The sequence below is a fragment of the Cornus florida genome, unplaced genomic scaffold (assembly GCF_030987335.1).
Source record: "Cornus florida cultivar Cherokee Brave unplaced genomic scaffold, ASM3098733v1 CherokeeBrave_3.0.0_Hap2_Chr08, whole genome shotgun sequence".
NCBI lineage: Eukaryota > Viridiplantae > Streptophyta > Magnoliopsida > Cornales > Cornaceae > Cornus > Cornus florida.
The window spans coordinates 84,082,974-84,104,147 of NW_026775578.1; the positions used below are offsets into that span (position 1 = coordinate 84,082,974).

Below are 21,174 nucleotides of genomic sequence, written 5' to 3' on the forward strand. Positions count from 1 at the left end.
TAGAAATATTGCACAACCCCAATTTGGCCCCAGTTACAAAATTACACGGGATGAAGTAATTAAATATAATTTTAAACAGCCAGCAACCAAGGCATGCCTATCAACAGCATTCCTGAAGAGACTGGGAAAGAACGAGCCAAGGGACGATCACCAGACCAAATATTTTCATAAAAATGAATGCCCCTACCATCCCGCACTCTGAATCTGATATGTCTGGAAAATTCATCCCATCCCTTCCGAATGAATTTCCAGACCCCAACACGTCCTCGGATCTTGACCGCGGGAGAACACCAACCCCCTCTCTCCTTCCCAAAACGGCAAGATATAACCCCCTCCAAAACCTCTAGCGCTCAATGCCAAATCTCCACAACCATTTCCCCAGGAGAACCCTGTTGAGGGTCATCCTCCTAATCCCAACCAACCCAACTGAATCAGTCCACACAGCTGCTCCCAATGGACAAGATGATACTTGAATTCCTCCCCTAAATCGACCCAAAGAAAATTCCTCTGAAGTCTCTCAATCCTTCTAGCCACTGAGGAAGGAATCTGAAAGAGATAAAGGAAATACACTGGGAGAATAAAAAAAAAAAAAATTTAACATAGAACGCCAAATTTACCTTGAAAACCCCGTAGGGAAAAAACAATGAGAACTTAAACCAAGCAAATTAAAACAACTATGAAGAAAGGTATTGCAATGTATTAGAGTCTAAAATCCAGATTAACAAGAGACATTCTACTCCACATTGTTGTTATGATCTACAAACCCATACTTCAGTGCAATCTGCTCGTCATTACCACTTTGATCTCCATTTTCTAGTAATCCAACCTTGCTATTCTTTTAGGCATTGTTTGGTGTTGAAAACCTTGGTTTTGTTCAAATATATTGATTCTAACTTGTTGAAGGATATATATATTTAAGTTACACCCTCTCTAATAGCTTAAGCTTTTGGAGTAGATGGTTGTTAACATGGTATCAAAGCCAAAGGTCTCGAGTTCAAACCTCACCGTCACCCTAATTAAAAAAAATTGAAAAACACGTGTTGGACCAAAAGAAAGCCACACGTGAGGGGGCAAGTTGAAGGATATATATATTTAAGTTACACCCTTTCTAATAACTTAAGCTTTTGGAGTAGATGGTTCTTAACAAAACATACCATCTAATAGTAAGTTGGCATAGCATATAAGTTGAACCAGAACGATCAGCTACTAAGAAAAAATTGATAACACCACAAGCTTATTTGAAAAAATACATCTGCAACTCCAAAGAATAGAATTGAGCATAATTTCGAGGCGGCCAGAGTTGAACCCGAGTCAGGATGAGATCTAGACCAGAACAAAAATTACTGCTGTCATACATGAAGTCTGAACCGAGACCGCTGTGACTCGGCCTGCGTTCAAAACCTGATATTCAGTTTTTTCTTCCATTTTTTTCCAAATCTTAAGACCAAAGTAGAGAGGAAAACCAAAACCCCACCAAACCAAACTATAGATTTACAAATCAAGAAGCAAAAAACTCGAGATTTTTCAGTAGGCTTATGTCCTAAGTATTCTGAACTCAAGATTAATACTTATGAAAAAATAAAACTGTTGATTAGTTGGTACGTTTTGAAATTTTAGCAAATTAGTAACATATAAGAACAATAAAGCATAAACAAACTTCATATTATGGATATATTAAATATAGATTTCTTTTGCATAAAAAAAAAGTTCATAAAACAACACCACCATCACCACCCAAGCCTTTTCCCTATTAATTGGGGTCAGCTAAAGAGTTAAGAAGAATGTGACTTAAAAATCAAAAGATCAATAAAAATAAATTGAAAAATTATTTAGAAATAGAAACAAGCAAATAAGTAAGTGCATATAATCTTTAATGTATCTGATTTCCAAGTGCCAATGATAGGTATACTCATTTCCAACTAAGTTGTGAGTATATATGATTTTTGTGAATATGACATGTTTATTTTTTGTTTTAATATATGAATTTCTCACCATAAAGCTTGTGCAACGAACAAATTATTATTAAGTAAAAATGAATTAAAAAGCGTTGATCACACTGTCATGTTCAATAAAATTCATTAAAAATCTCTACAAACATGGTTTCCTTAATTGTTGTAGTGAAAACTTGTGTATCAGTTTGTTTTGATCATGTTTCTTAGTCTTGAAAATTATTATGATCCTGATGGCCAATACCAATTATGTCACCCCCGTTACAGCCCAAAATGGCGACACTGCAACCACAATTGTGACCTCGATCGCTTTTTATAACCATTGTATCAAGTGATATAGAGCGTAAATACCTTAAAGCCACTTGTTTCGGTGAAAAATGCTGGAAACTCATTGGTCTTGTAAGCAGCAACACAAACTCCCTGAGTTTCCTGCATCAGGGCAAAAGAATATAATTGTTCATTAGTAGCTTGAATTGATGTTCATTGGCTTCTCATGATATTCAGAGATAGAACTAAAAATACCAAGTACTCGAGGGTTTTGGGAATATCCAATATTGATTTTACACCGGCAGAGATTACTGCTATAGGAGTCCTTCCAAGCTCTGTGAGATCAGAAGATATATCCATTGCTGCAAAATGGAACATCAATAAGCAAAACTTAAAAGGGGAGTTCATATTTCAATAATGAGTAATAAATGTGTAACTTGAGGAAATCTTCCCATAAAAAACAATAATGATCATCTCCCAACATTAAAATAGAACTTTTTTAACCACCCAAGTGGTACCATTTGATGCAGCTATTCCCAGCTTTATATTCTGGGTTGAGAGCTATAAAAGTAATGAAGACTTTTCTTTTTACCATCTCACACCAGGAGCCAAGATAAGCATGTACCATATTGTTTAGCAGCATTCCTTGGAAGGTAATAGCGACAATTCTAGATTATAATAATTCATTCTCCCTTCTTTGTTTTGTACAAAATCATCATTGCATCTCATATAAACTATCATGGCCCACCCACTCTGCATAGATATTGTCCACTTTGCACACTCTCCGTGCTCACGGCTTTCAAAACGCGTCTACATACCACACATACAAGTGAGCCACAATGTTGGCCACTGTTTGGGGATTCTTGTGTTTTTTTTTTTTTTTTTTCAGCCTGATCTGATTCTGTTTGCTATTTCTTTGCGTTTTTTGAAAAAGGAGATTTGAAGGAATCCAGATCTAGGGTTTTTTGACGCGATTTCTGTGCTCCAATTTGTAACGAAGGATTTTGATCGGAATGTTTGTGTGGTTGTGTATATTTGAAGAAATAGCTGAGAGTTATGGATTTTTATTTCTCACCAGAGTTTCACTTAGTGTTTAATTTCTTATTGAAGATTTAATGGAGGAGTCAGTGGAGTAAAATCTTTCACTAATTGACTTTATTTCCTATTATTGAAGATTTGGTGTTACTAGAGGAAGCAATGGAGAAAAATCCTCCTTATTTCCTATTTTCTAATTCTTTCCATTCTCATAATTTCTTCTCCTATATAAAGGAGCCTCCACTATTGTATTGTATATGAATTGAAAGAGTATTATAAAAGTGATGTAGCTCTTTGGACTCTTTGTGCCACATAATATGTGTGTTCTACTTGTTTTATTTATCACTTCGCTTCTGTTTTATGCTTTACAACATGATATCAGAGCCTAATTTATCTTCCTAGGTTCGGACCCTTATTTTGAGGTGTTCCCTTAGCATCTGAAATGTTGCTAAGGGTTTCTTAATGCTATTTGTGACTTGTTTAGGTTGCCGGTTTGTTCGGCAGTAATGTTCTTCGTCTTTGCCGTGACTCCGGCAGTTTTTATTGACTTGTTTGGGCTGCCGTTGTGTTCGGCAGCATTGTCTTCGTCTTTGCCGTATCTCCGGCAGTTTTTATCAACTTGTTTGGGTTGCCGGTGTGTTCGGTAGCATTGTCCTCGCCTTTGCCGTGTCTGTTGTTGACTTGTTTGGGCTGTCGGTGTGTTCGGTAGCATTGTTTTTCGTCTTCTCTCTTCATCATTTACACTTGTTGTTACTCGTCATCTCCATGGCAAGTTAGGCATTCATGCTCCAACTTGAGAGGGAGTATTGAAGATTTAATGGAGGAATCAGTGGAGTAAAATCTTTCAGTAATTGATGTTATTTCCTATTATTAAAGATTTGGTGTTACTAGAAGAATCAATGGAGAAAAATCCTCCTTGTTTCCTATTTTCTAATTCTTTTCATTCTCATAATTTCTCTCCCCTATATGAAGGAGCCTTTACCATTGTATTGTATAAGAATTGAAAGAGTATTATAAAAGTGATGTAGCCCCTTTGGCTCTTTGTGCCGTGGATGTAGGCCTTAGTGGTTGAACCACATAATATGTATGTGTTCTACTTGTTTTATTTATCTCTTTGTTTCCGTTTTATGCTTTACAATATTTCTTTACTAGCTTTATCTTATGTGATCGGAAGAGATTAAGTGGTATTTGAGGCTGACCACAAGATGTCGCAAGAAAGTGAGATATCCCAAATCCCAAAACAGGGGATATTGAGTTAAGGCAGTACTCATGTCGAAAACCCTACTCTCCATATCACAACAGTGAAGTTAGATGGCCAAAACTATCTCGCTTGGTCACAGTCGGCAACATTGTTTATTAAAAGTAAAGGAAGAATGGGTTATCTAACTGGTAAGACAGAGGAACCAAAGGTTGCTGACCCCACATATGAGAAATGGGAGGCTGAAAATTCAACCGTTATGTCATGGCTTCTTCACTCCATGAAACCAGAAATTAGTAATGGATACCCATTCTTAAGAACCACCAAGGACGTTTGGAATGCCGTATCCCAAACTTATTTGAAGATGGGTAATGTGGCACAAATTTATGATTTAAAGCGCCGAATCCATGACACCTAACAGAGAAATTTATCATTGGCAACTTACTTTAATACTCTGCGGGGTTTTTGGCAGGAGTTAGATCATTATCAAAGGCTAGATATGGAGTGTGCTGCAGCTGTTGCTAAATTGCAGAAGTTGATTGAACAAGAACGCATTTTTGAGTTTTTAGCTGGTTTAAATCCAGAATATGACCAGGTTAGAATTCAGATTTTAGGTAAAGAGCCCCTTCCCTCTCTGATGGGGGTATATGCATATGTTCAAAGTGAGGAAAGCAGACGTGTTGTTATGCTTCAGTCAATGCCACAGGAGAGCTCTGCACTTGTAGCCTCTACCCAGCGAGATGGAAATGGAGGGACCAAGAAATATGATAAGAATAAATTAATGGATAGTTCAGCTGAAGACAGACAAATTATTTTGTGATTATTGCAACAAAACTAGACATACTAGAGAAAATTGCTGGAAGCTACATGGTCGTCCTCAGTTTGGAGGTAGAGGAGGTCGGTCAAGTGGTGGTTTTTTGATTCCGTGCTCACTGTACTACTGTTGAATCTTCTTCAGCCACTATGACTCCACCAACTCAGTGTGATACACCTACTCTTACAAAGGAGGCCGTTGAGAATTTCAGGCACATAATATCACAATTAGAGACTCCGGCAACATCATCCACCTCTTTTGCCCACTCAGGTAACTTGGCTAATGCTCTAAGTGCATCTTGTAATACATTTGATCACCTTTGGATCATTGATTCAGGGGCATCTGATCATATGACTGGCTTTTTTACTTTATTTTCTTCTTATACTACTTGTTCAGGTAGACAAAAAGTTCAGATAGCAGACGGTTCTTTTTCTTCTGTCTCTGGCAAAGGTTCAATTCCCGTTACCCCCTCTATGTCCCTCTCATCTGTCTTGCATGTTCCTAACCTCTCCAATAATCTTCTTTCGGTCAGTAGCATTACGAAGCATCTAAACTGTAGTATAACTTTCTTTCCCTTACATTGCGTCTTTCAGGACCTAGTCACAAGGAGGATGATTGGCAGTGGTAGAGAGAGGGATGGTCCTAATTTTTTGGATGCTAAATTGGAAAAGATAAATCAAGTTCCACAAGCACTTCAGTCAACAAGCTATGATACCCCTATAGAAGAAATATAAAAAGAAGAAAAAAAGAGAGAACTGTGTAAAGGCTTGAATGAGATGAATCACTCATTCACAACTCTAGTATTTATAGATAAAAAGAGCACATGCTCATATTACAAGAAAAAAAACTAAATCAAATCTAAATCAAATCACAACATATTCTAAAGCATATTCTATAGCATAATCAAATCTCTGCTAATATGGTAAGTCATTCCATAAATCGTGGTTATCATACATGCTAACATATGCATAGTCAAATCTTTGCTATTATGATAAGTCATTCAACAAATCGTGGATATCATATATGCTAACACTCCCCCCTCAAGTTGGTGTGTGGATATCTGAAACGCCCAACTTGGATAATGCATTTTCAAAGACAATCTTGCTGACGCCCTTTGTAAGAATGTCTGCAAGTTGCTGAGAGCTTGTGAAAAATGGAGTGCAAATTTGACCAGAGATGATCTTCTCTCGAATGAAGTGACGGTCCACCTCTATATGCTTAGTCCTGTCATGCTGAACGGGATTTGTTGCTATGCTAATGGCAAACTTGTTGTCGTAGTAGAGTGAGAATGGAAGCGACACTGGAAGCCACAAGTCTATCATCAAGGTTTTAAGCCATAGCAACCCACATACCCCAAGAGCCATAGCCCTATACTCTGCCTCTGCACTAGATCGAGAGACAACATCCTGCTTGTTACTGTGCCAAGTAACCAAGTTACCACCAATAGTGATACAATAACCCGAAGTTGACCTCCTATCTGAAACGGATCCTGCATAATAAGCATATGTCTAAGCCTCAACACGTAAGTGACCATAATTGGCAAACAAGATCCGAATAGCTGCATCAAGGTGAGGGGTACGAGAAGAGTGCAAGAATTGACTCACGACACTCACGGCATAAGCAATGTCAGGTCGAGTCATGGATAAATAGATGAGCTTCCCCACAAGTCGTTGATGCTGACCAACATCTGAAACAACTACCCCTCAGAATCAGCCAACTGATGATTTTGCTCAATCGGAGTATCAGTAGGATGAGCGCCAAGCTGACCAAAAGCAGAAAGCAAGTCAAGAACATACTTGCGTTGAGAGATGAAAATGCCAGCCTTGGAGCGAGCCACCTCAATGCCCAAGAAGTACCGTAAGGGACCAAGATCCTTAATCTCAAACTAATGGCTAAGATAGCTCTTAACCTCAGCAATTCTGGTAGTATCATCGCTGGTAAGAACAATATCATCGACATACACAATGAGAGCAACTGTCTTACCACCTGAATGACATAAAAACAAGGTATGATCAGCTGCACTTTGATGGAAACCAAACTTAACCATGGCAGTGCCAAAGCGATCAGACCAAGCTTGAGGAAACTGTTTGAGGCCATACAGAGAACGACGAAGATGATAGAACATACCAGAATGAGCAGGAGAATGAAAGCTCAGAGGAGGAACCATGTACACCTCCTCCTGCAAATCACCATTGAGAAAGGCATTCTTGACATCTAACTGAAATAAAGGCCAATATCGAATCGCAGCAACGGAAAATAATACACGGATGGTATTCATCTTGGCAACAGGGGCAAAAGTCTCCTGATAATCTATGCCATAAATTTGAGCATAACCTTTGGCAACCAACCGGGCCTTTTAATGAGCAACTGACCCATCTAGATTATGCTTAACTGTAAACACCCAACAACAACCCACATCCTTTCGTCCAATGGGAAGCGGAACCATGTCCCAAGTCTGATTTTTCTTAAGTGCTTGTAGTTCTTCTGTCATAGCATCATGCCATTGAGGTTGTGCTAGTGCATCTGCAACACTAAAAGGAAGAGGAACCGAGGCAACAAAAACAAGAAAACTCCGATAGGAGGGTGAGAGAGCATAATCAGAAATAAAATTAGAAATATGGTATGTACAAGAATGTTTACCCCTTCGAAGAGCAATGGGGTGATCATCAAGCGAAACAATAGCTTAAGAAGGTGGAGCTGGTGCCGAAGGAACAGGGTAGTCAATCGTGAGAGTAGAAGCTTGTACCTGTTGTCTCCGACTATAAACCTGTGTAAAAGGAACAATTCCACCTTCTGGAGGGGTATCATGAGGAGGAATCAAAGAAGATGAAACGGGTAACGGTAAAGGAGTTGAAGGCGAAAGAAGGTGATCATCCATTATATTCAATGGGAACCATTCACTTTGAGAACCAATTAAACCACTATAGTATGGTGTATGCTCAAAGAAAGAAACATCCATGGATATAAACCGCCGACGACTGGGAGGATGGCAACACCTATAACCTTTTTGAGAATGAGAATAGCCCAAAAACACACACTTCAAAGCCTTGGGGTCAAACTTTGTACGAGTCTGCCCCAACTGCTGAACAAAGCGCACACATACCCGAAGACTCGCAAAGGAATAAAAAAAAGAGATGAATTGGGATGTATGATTGAGAGTGGGGCTGCAAAGTTAAGAACCCTGGAAGGAGTTCTATTAATGATGTAAACAGCTATAAGAACTGCATCTCCCCAAAATGACTGGGAACATTCATGCCAATGCAGATTGCTCTGAGTAAGTCAAGGACGTGGCAATTCTTTCTCTCAGAACGGCCATTCTATTGAGGAGTTTTAACATTAGCCATCTGATGCTCAATCCCAAATTCTGTACATAACCATTGTACCTCCCCATAAGTGTACTCCGTACCCTGGAGATCTGAATTTTTTAATGGTATGACCATGTTGAGTCTAAACCATTGTCATAAATTTTTTTAAAATGTTGTATACCTCATTTTTGGTTTTCATAAGATAAACCCATGTAACACGACTACGATCATCAATGAACAACACAAAATATCGAAATCCAATACTAGAAGTAACTGGGCAAGGACCCACACATGTGAATGAACAAGATCAAAAGGTGTTAAAGTGTTGAAAAAGAGATATTCGGTTTTAATAAGACCAGATTTTAGGGGATATGATAGGCGTGCAAATATAGATAGTCAATGACCAGATTTTAGGGGATATTTTAGTGTACAACCTGTAACTTCTATTAGTGTACAGCCTATAGCTTCTGTTAGTATACAGCTTGTAATTACAGCCTATAGTTTGCTGTTACAGCCTGTAGTCAGCTTGTAGTTTTCTTTTTTTAGCCCCTTGTATTTCCTATTTAACTAAAGCATTGTAAACCATTCAACGTAATACAAAATACAGATTTCCTTTCAATCTTCAAATCTCCTATTTGGTATCAGAGCATTTTACTGATTCTTCTGGAAAAAAAACCCCTAGCCGTCTCTGTTTTTTTTTTTTTTTTTCTCTCTCTTCCAAACAACCCTAATCACCATGTCTGATGACATACCTGAGTCCAAGACCAAGACCTTTGAGTCCCAAGTCCAAAACTCTCAGACACACTCGGTCCAGATTACCATAATTCGGCTAAATGGTGAAAACTTCCTTCGCTGGTCCCAATCCGTGCGGATGTATATCCGAGGCAGAGGCAAAATCAGCTACCTAACAGGAGAAAAGAAGGAACCAAATCCTGAAGATCCATCCTACTCGACCTGGGATGTAGAGAATTCGATGGTGATGACCTGGTTGGTGAATTCAATGGAGGAGGACATCAGTTCTAATTATATGTGTTACCACATAGCAAAAGAACTCTGGGACAATGTCAACCAGATGTATTCGGACCTGGGAAATCAATCTCAAGTCTATGAACTAACGCTGAAACTCGGAGAGATCCGTCAAGGAGATAATAGTGTTACAAAATATTTCAACTCTTTGAAACGTTTGTGGCAGGACCTTGATTTGTTCAGCGATTATGAGTGGAAATCGCCTGAAGATTGCAACCATTACAAAAAAAAGGTGGAAGACAACCGCATCTTCAAGTTTCTCATTGGACTCAATGTCGAGTTTGATGAAGTGAGAGGCAGAATAATTGGACGACAACCCTGGCCTTTAATCGGTGAAGTCTTCTCCGAGGTTCGAAGAGAGGAAAGTCGCAAGCTGGTCATGCTTGGAAAAAAGTTATCAAATGGTGCTGTTGAGACCTCTGCCTTGGTCGCATCTGAAGCGAATATTGGTAGGAAACATAATGAAAAGCCCCGTCTTTGGTGTGACCACTGCAACAAGCCTCACCATACCCGTGAAACCTGCTGGAAAATTCATGGTAAACCAGCGAATTGGAAGAGTAAGCAAGAAGGTAGATTCAACCAGGAAGGCAGATTCAACCGAGCCCCATCAGCTCATGAAGCCGAGGCACTTCCCTTCAGCAAAGAACAGATGGATCATCTTCTAAAATTGTTGAAATTCAATTCCTCATCTGGTACTCCTAATGCTTCTCTTGCTCAAACAGGTAACAACCCGAAGGCCTTATCTTGTCGTTCAAATTCCAGTGTTACCCCATGGATCATTGATTCAAGGGCTTTTGACCATATGACAAGTTTTTCTCATTTATTTCAAACTTATTCACCCTGTTCTAGCTCTGAAAAAATCAGAATAGACGATGGTTCTTATTCTCCTATTGCAGGCAAAGGTTTGGTAAAACTTTCAAAAATTATTGATCTTAAGTCTGTCCTTCATGTCCCTAAGCTTGCTTGTAACCTTTTATCAGTTAGTAAATTGTCTAAAGACTCTAATTGTCGTGTTATCTTTTTTCAATCCTATTGTGAATTTCAAGACCAGAGCTTGGGGAAGACGATTGGCAGTGCTAAGATGATAGATGGTCTCTACTATTTTGAAGATGATATTTCAAGTACTAAAAAGGCTCAAGGTTTGAGTAGTTTTCGTTCTATCCTGTTAGAGAACAAATAATGCTATGGCATTTTAGACTAGGGCATCCTAGTTTCCCTTATCTTAAAAAATTATTTCCTTCTTCGTTTAAAGGATTGGATTGTTCATTTTTTTATTGTGAGAATTGTTTTTTATCAAAGAGTCATCGTACTACGTATTCTCCCAAACCTTACCAAACATCAAAACCATTTTATTTAATCCGTAGCGATGTTTGGGGCCCTTCTAGGATCACAACTCTTTCTGGAAAAAAATGGTTTGTGACTGTTATTGATGATCATACACGTTTGTGTTGGGTGTATTTAATGAATGAAAAATCTGAGGTTGAAAAATTATTCAAGGATTTTTATATGATGATTGAAAATCAATTTCAAACAAAAATTGGCATTCTTCATACTGATAATGGCACCGAATACTTTAATGAAGTTTTAGGAAGTTTTTTAAAAGAAAAAGGAATTTTTCACCAATCCACTTGTGTTGACACGCCCCAACAAAACGGAATTGCTGAAAGAAAGAATAAACATTTACTTGAAGTTTCTCGTGCCATCATGTTTTCAATGAATGTTCCTAAGTATTTGTGGGGTGAAGCTATTTTAACAGCAACATATTTGATTAACAGGATGCCTACTCGTGTTCTTAACTATTTTACACCCCTTGAAAGCCTTAAATTTTTTTTTCCTGAAACTCGGATTTATTCCAACCTGCCTTTGAAAGTATTTGGGTGCACTGTCTTTGTCCATTTACCTAGTAGACTTCGGTCTAAATTGGATCCTCGAGCTGAAAAATGTGTATTTGTTAGGTATGCCCCGAATAAAAAGGGGTACAAATGCTTCAATCCGAAAACAAAAAAGATGTTTATCAATATGGATGTCTTTTTTCTAGAAAATCATCTTTATTTTCAGAAAACTTTTCTTCAGGGGGAGAAAGAGAGTGAAGAAAATTTTTGGGAGATTTCTACTAATATTCCCTTACCTAAAACTATTGTCTCACACTCTATTACTCCAAACACTGATCTTTTTAAACAAGAAAATGATGTTCTAGAATCAGGAAACCCGGAGCCTCCTAGTCCTAATCTGCCGAGCCTTACTGTATCTTCAACAAGGGGAGAAATCCTACCAACGGTTCCAAAAAAACCAAATCCTGAGCTTCTGGTTTATAACAGGAAACAGACTCATCAAAAGAGTAGAGAGCCTACTATTGTACCTGAGCAAGGCCAATCAGAGGTCCCGAGCAATGACTCCCTGAACACTCAAGGTACTCTAAATCCTAACTTGTCTACAATTGTCCCTACTATTTCTGATCGTACAGAGTCACCTAGCCAAGTTCCTGTACACCTTGATATCCCTATAGCTGTTAGAAAAGGAATCCGAACCTGTACCCAGCATCCCATTGCCAAATACTTGTCTTATGATAAACTTTCCCATAAACATAGGGCCTTTATTTCAAATATTTCTCACTTGTTTGTTCCAAGAAACATTCAGGAAGCACTAGATGATCCGAATTGGAAATCAGCAGTGTTAGAGGAGATAAATACTCTTAAAAGGAGTGTAACGTGGGAGATAGTTGACTTGCCCAAAGGAAAGAAAACTGTTGGGTGTAAATGGGTTTTCACTATTAAGTGTAAAGCTGATGGTAGTGTGGAAAGGTACAAGGCAAGACTTGTGGCGAAAGGTTTTACGCAAACGTACGGCATTGATTACTAAGAAACGTTTGCTCCTGTAGCAAAAATAAATTCTATCCGAGTCTTATTGTCGTTGGCAGTCAATTCTAACTGGCCATTACATCAATTGGACATAAAAAATGCCTTTTTAAATCGAGACTTGGAAGATGAACTTGCCACCTGGGTTTAAAGGAAAACACAGTCAGAGCAAAGTCTGTAAACTCAAAAAATCCCTGTACGGTTTGAAACAGTCTCCAAGAGCGTGGTTTAAACGCTTTGGAAAGGCTGTGAAGAGTCATGGGTATCATCAAAGTCAGGCAAACCATACCATGTTCTACAAACACGGTGAGGAAGGGAAAATTGCCGTTTTAATTGTGTATGTGGATGATATAATTTTGACAGGTGATGACATTGAAGAGTTGACCAGACTGAAGAAGAAACTTGCTAAAGATTTTGAAGTCAAAGATCTGGGAGAATTAAAATACTTCCTTGGAATGGAATTTGCCAGGTCAAGAGAAGGAATTTTCGTAAATCAACGAAAATATGTACTTGATTTGCATAATGAGACAGGACTACTCGGGTGTAAAGCTGCTGACACTCCAATTGAAGTCAACCTGAAGTTAGAAGCTGCCGAACCCGAGAATATGGTTGATCGTGAAAGATATCAGAGATTGGTGGGAAGACTAATTTACTTATCTCACACACGCCCAGATATAGCATTTGCAGTCAGTATGGTGAGTCAGTTCATGCACTCTCCTGGACAGGAACACTTTGAAGCATTGTACAGGATTCTGAGGTACTTAAAGGGCTCACCAGGTAAAGGACTTATGTTCAAGAAACAAGGTCATTTGCAAGTGGAGGTATACACAGATGCTAATTGGGCAGGCAGTATAGTTGATAGAGGATCTACGTTAGGTTATTGCACCTTCGTTGGAGGAAACTTAGTCACGTAGCGAAGCAAGAAACAAAATGTAGTAGCGAGGAGTAGTGCAGAAGCCGAGTTCAGAGCACTCGCCCATGGGATTTGTGAAGCTATATGGTTAAAAAGACTCCTTGAAGATTTGAAGGTTACTGTTTCTCCTCCAATGAGAGTCTACTGTGACAACAAAGCTGTCATTTCAATTGCTCATAATCCAGTCCCCCACGACAGAATCAAACATGTGGAAGTTGACAAACACTTTATCAAGGAAAAGCTTGACTATGGTATGATTTGCATTCCTTATGTCTCTACTACTGAACAAGCTGCAGACATCCTTACCAAAGGACTACACAACAGACGGTTTGAAGTTTTAAGAAGCAAGCTAGCTATGGAAGGCATCTACAAGCCAGCTTGAGGGGGAGTTTTGAAAAAGAGATATTCGGTCTTCATAAGACCAGATTTTAGGTGATATGATAGGCGTGCAAATATAGATAGTCAATGACCAGATTTTAGGGGATATTTTAGTGTACAACCTGTAGCTTCTATTAGTGTACAGCCTGTAGCTTCTATTAGTGTACAGCCTGTAGCTTCTATTAGTATACAGCTTGTAATTACAGCCTATAGTTTACTGTTACAGCTTGTAGTTAGCTTGTAGTTTCCTTTTTTTAGCCCCTTGTATTTCCTATTTAACTAAAGCAATGTAAACCATTCAAAGTAAGGCAAAATACAGATTTCCTTTCAATCTTGAAATCTCCTATTTAAAGCACATTTATTTTTACTAGTAGGATAATTGGAACGAACATGTTTAGCCATATGACATGTCTCACAGGATAAATCTGACATTGCCACATTATAAAATAAGGAAGGAAATAATTCTTTTAAATAACTGAAAGAAATATGTCCTAAACGCATGTTATGGGCTTTATTAGATGAAACAAAATTAGAAAATGAAGGTGAATGTGCTTGAGGTGACAAAGGAGCATCCAACAGGTATAGACTATCCACTTCACGCCCACTGCCAATCGTCCGTTTCGACACCAGATCCTGAAAAATACAATGAGAGGGAAAGAACGTTACACTACAATTTAATTCTTTGGTAACGCTACTAACAAAAATAAGATTTGTAGTTAACTGTGGAACATGAAGTGTATTTGACAAAGTTAATGAAGGAGTAACTAATATGTGACCCTTCCCAGCAATGGAAGAAGGAGAGCCATCCGCTAGGCGTACCTTGCGATGGCCAGAGCAAATGCTATAAGATTAGAAGAATGATCATATTATCTGAAGCACCAAAATCAATGATCCATGGGTCGAAGATGTAGATACGCTATGTGCAGACGCAATAGTACTTGAGTGGGCATAAGTGGAGGTTGGCTGAGATGATGCTTCTATTTGGTTGAAGAATTGTTTGAACTTGTCGAAATCAGCTTGAGCCAAGGTAACTATGGCAGAAGATGAGAAGCAGAGTTGTTAGGAGTTGACAACGAGACTGGTTGTGTAACAGAATGTGCAGAGGATCGAGGCTGTTGTTTCTGTTGCAGTGGGTGTCCATGTAGAGCATAATAACGAGATTTTATGTGACCAATTTTTCCGCAATAGTTACACCGTCCGCGTTGTCGTCCCAGAGGTAGACCGGTGGTAGAGCTCTGGACTGACTGGGATGGTACAGTTCCTGAAGGTTGGGAACCCGAATTGCCATAGCAGAACGATCAACAGAAGCAACACCTAATGGGTGAGTCCGGCTCTCATCTGACAACACATAGGAGTATGCATCCTCAAGAGTACGGAATGAAGATAAGCCTAATAAATGAACATGAGCATACTCAAACTCGTCGTTTAACCCAGCAAGAAGCTGAAATACTCAATTCTTCTCCACAATCCCTGTATATAAAACTGCATCATCTCGATCATTCCAAGAGTGGAAGGAATTATAATATAACATCTCCTCCCAAATAGCACGAAGCTTAGCAATGTAACCTAAAACTGTCAAGTCACCCTGAGAAATCCTAGTGATATCTCGCCCCAGCTAGAAAATCTATGCATTATTCTTCCTTTGAGAATAAGTGCGTTGAACTGAATCCCAAATCTGCTTAGCAATCTTCATAAACATATAGCCAACAGCTATGTTTGGTTGCATCGAATTGACTAGCTAAGACATAACCATAGCGTTATCTGCAAACCACTGTGGATGTGTCTTCTCTAACTCAGCTGGCTCTTTCTCACAACCAGTAATATAGCCAATCTTACCTTTGCCACAAATAAACATCTTGGCAGACTGTGCCAAATCAAATAGTTGGAACCATCCAACTTCACTGTGGTGATTTGAAGTCCTGGATTTTCTGATGAGTTGGTGGGAAAAATGGCACCGCCACCCACAGAACTTGAGCCAAGAGAATTAACAGTCGAGGACCCTGAATCTGCCATAATCTATCACACAACAATAAAAAAACTCCGAAAACACCACAAATTCTGTTAATAAATCAAAGGGTCTCCTCAGACAATAAACAATAACAATGTCTCCTCATACCATTCCTGAAAAATCCAAATACATACTTTTTTTAAGGAGCGCTGCCCGCTTACATATAGCCAAACAGCCTCCTTAATATCCGGAACCTCTTTGTAGACTAAATTTTTTTTTTTTTACCCAAGCCATTCTAGTTGTTGGAGACCAACTATCCCAATTTACCTAACCATAGAAGAGTAAAAAAGAAATTGTAAAACTTAAAAATACCTATTTTCGATAACAAAACAGCAATACAAAAAAACATGTGTAAGCAGCGTCACACGATGTCACAAACCACCTAAGGTAGCTGTCGCACAAGTAGCAAGGCTGCTGAAAGGTGTGGAAATGTGTTGGCTTTGATACCAAGTAGAAATATAAAAAGAAGAAAAAATGAGAGAATTGTGTAAAGACTTGAATGAGATGAATCGCTCATTCACACCTTTAGTATTTATAGATAAAAAGAGCACACGCTCATATTACAAGAAAGGAAACTAAATCAAATCTAAATCAAATCACAACATATTCTATAGCATAATCAAATCTCCGCTAATATGGTAAGTCATTCCATAAATCGTGGCTATCATATATGCTAACATATGCATAGTCAAATCTTTGTTATTATGGTAAGTCATTCCATAAATCGTGGATATCATATATGCTAACACCTATAGATCAGATTTGGCTATGGAATCGACGATTAGGACACCCATCATTTCTTTTGTTGCAAAAACATTTTCCTTCTTTATTTTCAAGAATAAATGTCTCTAAGATTCATTGTGAAGTGTGTGAACTTTCAAAACATCATAGAACTTCATTTCCTCCAAGTTCTAATAGGAGTTCATCTCCTTTTGTTATTGTTCATATTGATGTATAGGGTCTTTCTTGTGTTGCTAGCTTATTTGGTTTCAAATGGTTTGTTACATTCATTGATGATTATTCTCGTACCACTTGGGTTTACTTGCTAAAAGTGTTGAAATATTTGTATTATTATTATTTTTATTAGCTATTTTCAGCCTTTTATTAGGTGTTTTATATAAGATCCCTATTATCATGGGATTATGTAGATAAAATCCCCGTAATCATGGGATCATGTAGATTTTGGCATATTTCTGTTTTTCTTTGATTTGGTTTGCTTTCTTTTTACCCTATTCTTGTATATAAATATAGATCTTGGGTCTCGGTTTGAGTAAGCTGAAACCCAAAACTTCTTCTTTTTGGTATCAGACCATAACAAAAACCTTCACCTCCCCAATGCCGCCACCTTCTCTCTCCCTCTCTCCATTTTTCCTCACCTCCGGCGCACCTCCATTAACTCCCAGCCCTTGCGCCGGGCCCCTCGGGTAACCCTGTGCTTGTGACTCCTTTTTTAGGAGAATTCCCTTAGGTTTTTTATGACCTAAGGGTCCTTCTGGTGTTTTTTTTTTCGTTGTGGGCTACCGGTGTTTGTTCGGCAACATATTTAGAGGAAAGCGCCAATTTTTCCGACCTTGTTTTTTTCTCTTTCCTCCTGCTTTGACGTGTGGACCAGCCTTATTTTGGTACCATGACTGATTCTAGTAGCCAAAAGGACACTTTATCCTTAGTCCAGCATACTTTATCTTTTGCACATCATACTTCGGCACAGCGGGTTACTAGTGTGCTCTTGAATGGGCGTAACTTCGTATCTTGGTCCCGTTCTCTTCAACTTTATATCGGAGGGAAAGGGAAAAACTGGTTGGCTTTTGGGTCTTGTCAAGGAATTAGAAAAGACGGATATTAAATATATTGCATGGTACATGGACATGTGCACCATTCTGGGTTGGATCTTCAACTCAATGGAGGAACGTATCTATAATATGTTCATGTTTCACATTTCCGTTTTTCGTCTGTGGCAAGCCCTAAACAAGATGTATGCCCATTCCTGCAATGACGCTCGTATCTTTGAACTCTATCAGGAGATTGCTCATGCATCTCAAGAGACACTCAAGCTGTCAGTATCAGAGTATTTTGGGTACCTCCAATCTAAGTTAGAAAAATTAGCACAGTATGAACCTCTCTCCGATTTCTCTGAAGAAGTTGCAACTCTTTTGGTCAAGAGACTGGACCGCCAGCATACCTACCAGTTTTTTATGAGTTTACGATCTGAGTATGATGCTCTTAGAACTCAGATCATAAACACCTCTCCTATGCCTGATTTATACGATGCCTTCGCTACTGTTGACCATGAGGACGATAGATGTCAGATCTCAGCCAGTAGCTTTACCTAGGGATGGCAACGGGGCGAAGTTGGGGTAGAGTTGGCTAAACCCTACTCCGCCCCGTTAAAAAATTAGTCATACCAACTCCGCTCCAACTTTGGGACGGGTTTATAATTGGTATACCATCCCCACCCCAACTCCGGTAGACAAAATACCGACTCCGCCCCGCATACTCCGTTTAATTGCGGTAAAGTTGAAACTGTTGAATTAATTCCTAGACTTGGGATAGAATACTAAGATATTGAATCCTTGATTGATTCTTGAAGATTGAATCACGTGCACAATTGTGGAATTTTAGTAAGTAGTGATTCCAGTGAATATTTAGTCAAAATATATTAATGGACACTTAACTTAAATATATACTATATATATATAATCGGGGTTGGGGCGGGGCGGGGGTAGGTTGGGGGCATCACTAAATCCGCCCCCGCCCCAAACCCGCTTCGGGTTTTCAATTCTTTTACCATATCCACCCCAAACCCATTTATGGAGCTACCAAATCCATTCCATTAGGAGCGGAGTGGAGCGGAAAGCCTTTACCAGAGACTCCAGTTGATCAGATGGCTCTTGCTGCTAATTCTAGTCTTTTAGAGGGAAAGGTTATTTGTCAACATTATGGAGCCACGGTCATGTAAACGATCGTTGCTTTAAGCTTCATCGCGAGCTAAAGCAAAAAAATTCTCGCAATCGTCCTTCTGGCCGTGGCGGCACTGCCGCAGTACCCGATACTATTGGTGGGTATACTACTCCATAGATTGTTGTCCCTCCTGCTTCAACTCCTCTCAGACCATCTTTTCAGGACTTCAATCAGTTACAGTCCCAGATTGGTCAACTTCAGGAGCAGTTTAGCTCTTCTATTCCCACGGCCACTATAGCTACAGGTGCTCCTTCTGCTTTTCACGTTAAAACAGGAAAACCTGCTTGGGTTTTGGATTCCGGAGCCAATAATCACATGATTGGTGAGTTGTAATTATTTTCTACTCCCGTTACCACTGTTAATCAGGCTGTTAGTCTAGCCGATGAGTCAACCACCATTGTTCGTAGTAAAGGAGATGTTCATCTATCCCCTGATATTATTTTGCCATTTGTTCTTCATGTTCTTAACTTTGCATTTAATCTTCTATCTGTTAGCAAACTTGCCAAATCACTAAACTGTGCAGTGATTTTCTTTCCTCATTACTATGTTTTACAGGACCTGTGTTCGAAGAGGATTTTTGGCAGGGGATATGAGCACGATGGCCTCTACTACTTTAGGTATCCTCCACCGACACCTCCTCCACTTGCTTCAAGCCTTCAAGCCATTGTTCTTCCAATTTCTAGATCTTATGATTTTTCTTTTCAGACTTCAAATTTATGGCATGCTCACCTTGGGCATGTAAACTTTTAGTATTTATGTCTGCTTTTCTCTTCATTAATAACAGCTTGTAAGGATAATAAGTTTCAATGTGAGATTTGTGAGCTTTCTAAACATACTAGAACCAGTTATATTTCTCATATGCATTGTGCACCTAGTATGTTTGATCTCATACATTCTGATGTGTGGGGTCTTCTCCTGTTACTGCTTTTTCGGGGCATCGTTATTATGTCACATTCATTGATGATTATTCCCGCTGCACATGGGTATATTTACTTTAAAAGAAATCTGAAGTTTTTCCCTTGTTCATTCAATTACTCCAAATGATCAAAACTCAATATAAAATTGTTGTTAGGAATATTAGGCCTGACAATGGTCATGAATATGTTTCCAATGAGTTTCAGACTCAACTTAACCAACAAGGTATTCTCATCAACTTACTTGTCCATATGCCCCTGAACAGAATGGTGTGGCAGAGCGTAAAACCGCCAACTAATGTTAGTTGTTCGATGTCTTTTAAGTGTTATGAATGTGCCAAAGTCATACTACCACATGGCAGTTCTTACAGCTACTTTTCTCATTAATTGTACCCCTAGTAGAGTATTAAATGGTAAAGCCCCCTTACAAGTGCTTCAACCTGATATTACTCTTTTTTCCATCATGTCTCGGGTGTTTGGATGTACATGTTTTGTTCAGAATCATAGCCCTTCTTGTTCTAAACTTGATGACAAGGCCATTAAATGTATCTTTTTAGGATACTCTTCAATGTCAGAAGGTTACCGGTGTTATGATCCTGTACACAAACACATGTATCACCCTCTTGAAGTCACCTTTCATGAGCATAACCCTTTTTATGGTTCTAACACTATCTTGCAGGAAACTTCTACTCCCGATCAAGAGGCTTCTCTTGCTCGTCCTCTTCTTATTTTTCAAGAAGAGTCTTCTCTTGTGGTTTCCTCACCCTCTTTGCAGGTCTATTCTCGCCGCCCTCATGCTCCGCCTCCACTACCTTCATCCTCCTCAGATACAGGTCCAGGTACATCTCCTCTCTCTCCTTTACATTTGCCCCCCTTATTCATCAGTCTCAGTATCCCACTCAGGACTGCAAACCCCCTGCTCGATTTGGATTCGCTTATAGTACTGATCATCCTATTTCGCAGTATATCTCTTATAATGGCCTTTCAGGGTCTTACCGAGCCTTTCTAGGCAAACTTGATTCCATTTTCATTCCCAGAAATGTCTTTAAGGCTCTCCGAAATCCCAATTGGATGTCTGCTATGATGGTAGAAATGGATGCTTTGGAGCAAAATGAAACATAGGAGCTTGTATCTCTCCCTCCTGGTGAAAAGACTGTTGGTTGCAATATTCAGTGTTAGATATTTGGCCGATGGCTCTATTGATCGATATAAGGCCCGTTTGGTGGCCAAAGGGTTTACTCAGATTCCTGGTAAAGACTTTAATGATACCTTAGCTCCAGTGGCTAAATTGATCTCAATTTGTTTGCTTGTCTCCTTAGCTGCCTCTCACAATTGGCCTCTTCATCAGCTTGATGTGAAGAATGCTTTACTTAACGGTGATCTTTGTGAGACTGTTTATATAGATCCTCCACCCGATTTCGGGTTGCGAGGGAGTATGCTGGAAAGGTCTGTCGATTACGAAAATCTTTGTATGGGTTAAAACAATCTCCCAGAGCTTAGTTCAACCGCTTCAGTGATGTAATTCTATCCATGGAGTTTGTTAGATGTCATTCT

At 39.1% G+C, this 21,174-nt stretch overlaps 1 protein-coding gene across 2 annotated transcripts in view; it reads right to left on the reverse strand.

Annotated features, from left to right (window-relative positions):
• Nucleotides 1–21,174, reverse strand: part of LOC132268234 (pseudouridine-5'-phosphate glycosidase) — a 72,245-nt gene that overhangs the window by 2,575 nt on the left and 48,496 nt on the right. For both annotated transcript variants that reach the window (XM_059769051.1, XM_059769050.1), the window contains exons 7-8: nt 2,472–2,578; nt 2,301–2,378 (exon numbers count right to left, since the gene is read on the reverse strand). In XM_059769051.1, the coding sequence (XP_059625034.1) occupies nt 2,301–2,378; nt 2,472–2,578 (185 nt within the window). The remainder of the gene's footprint in view (nt 1–2,300; nt 2,379–2,471; nt 2,579–21,174) is intronic.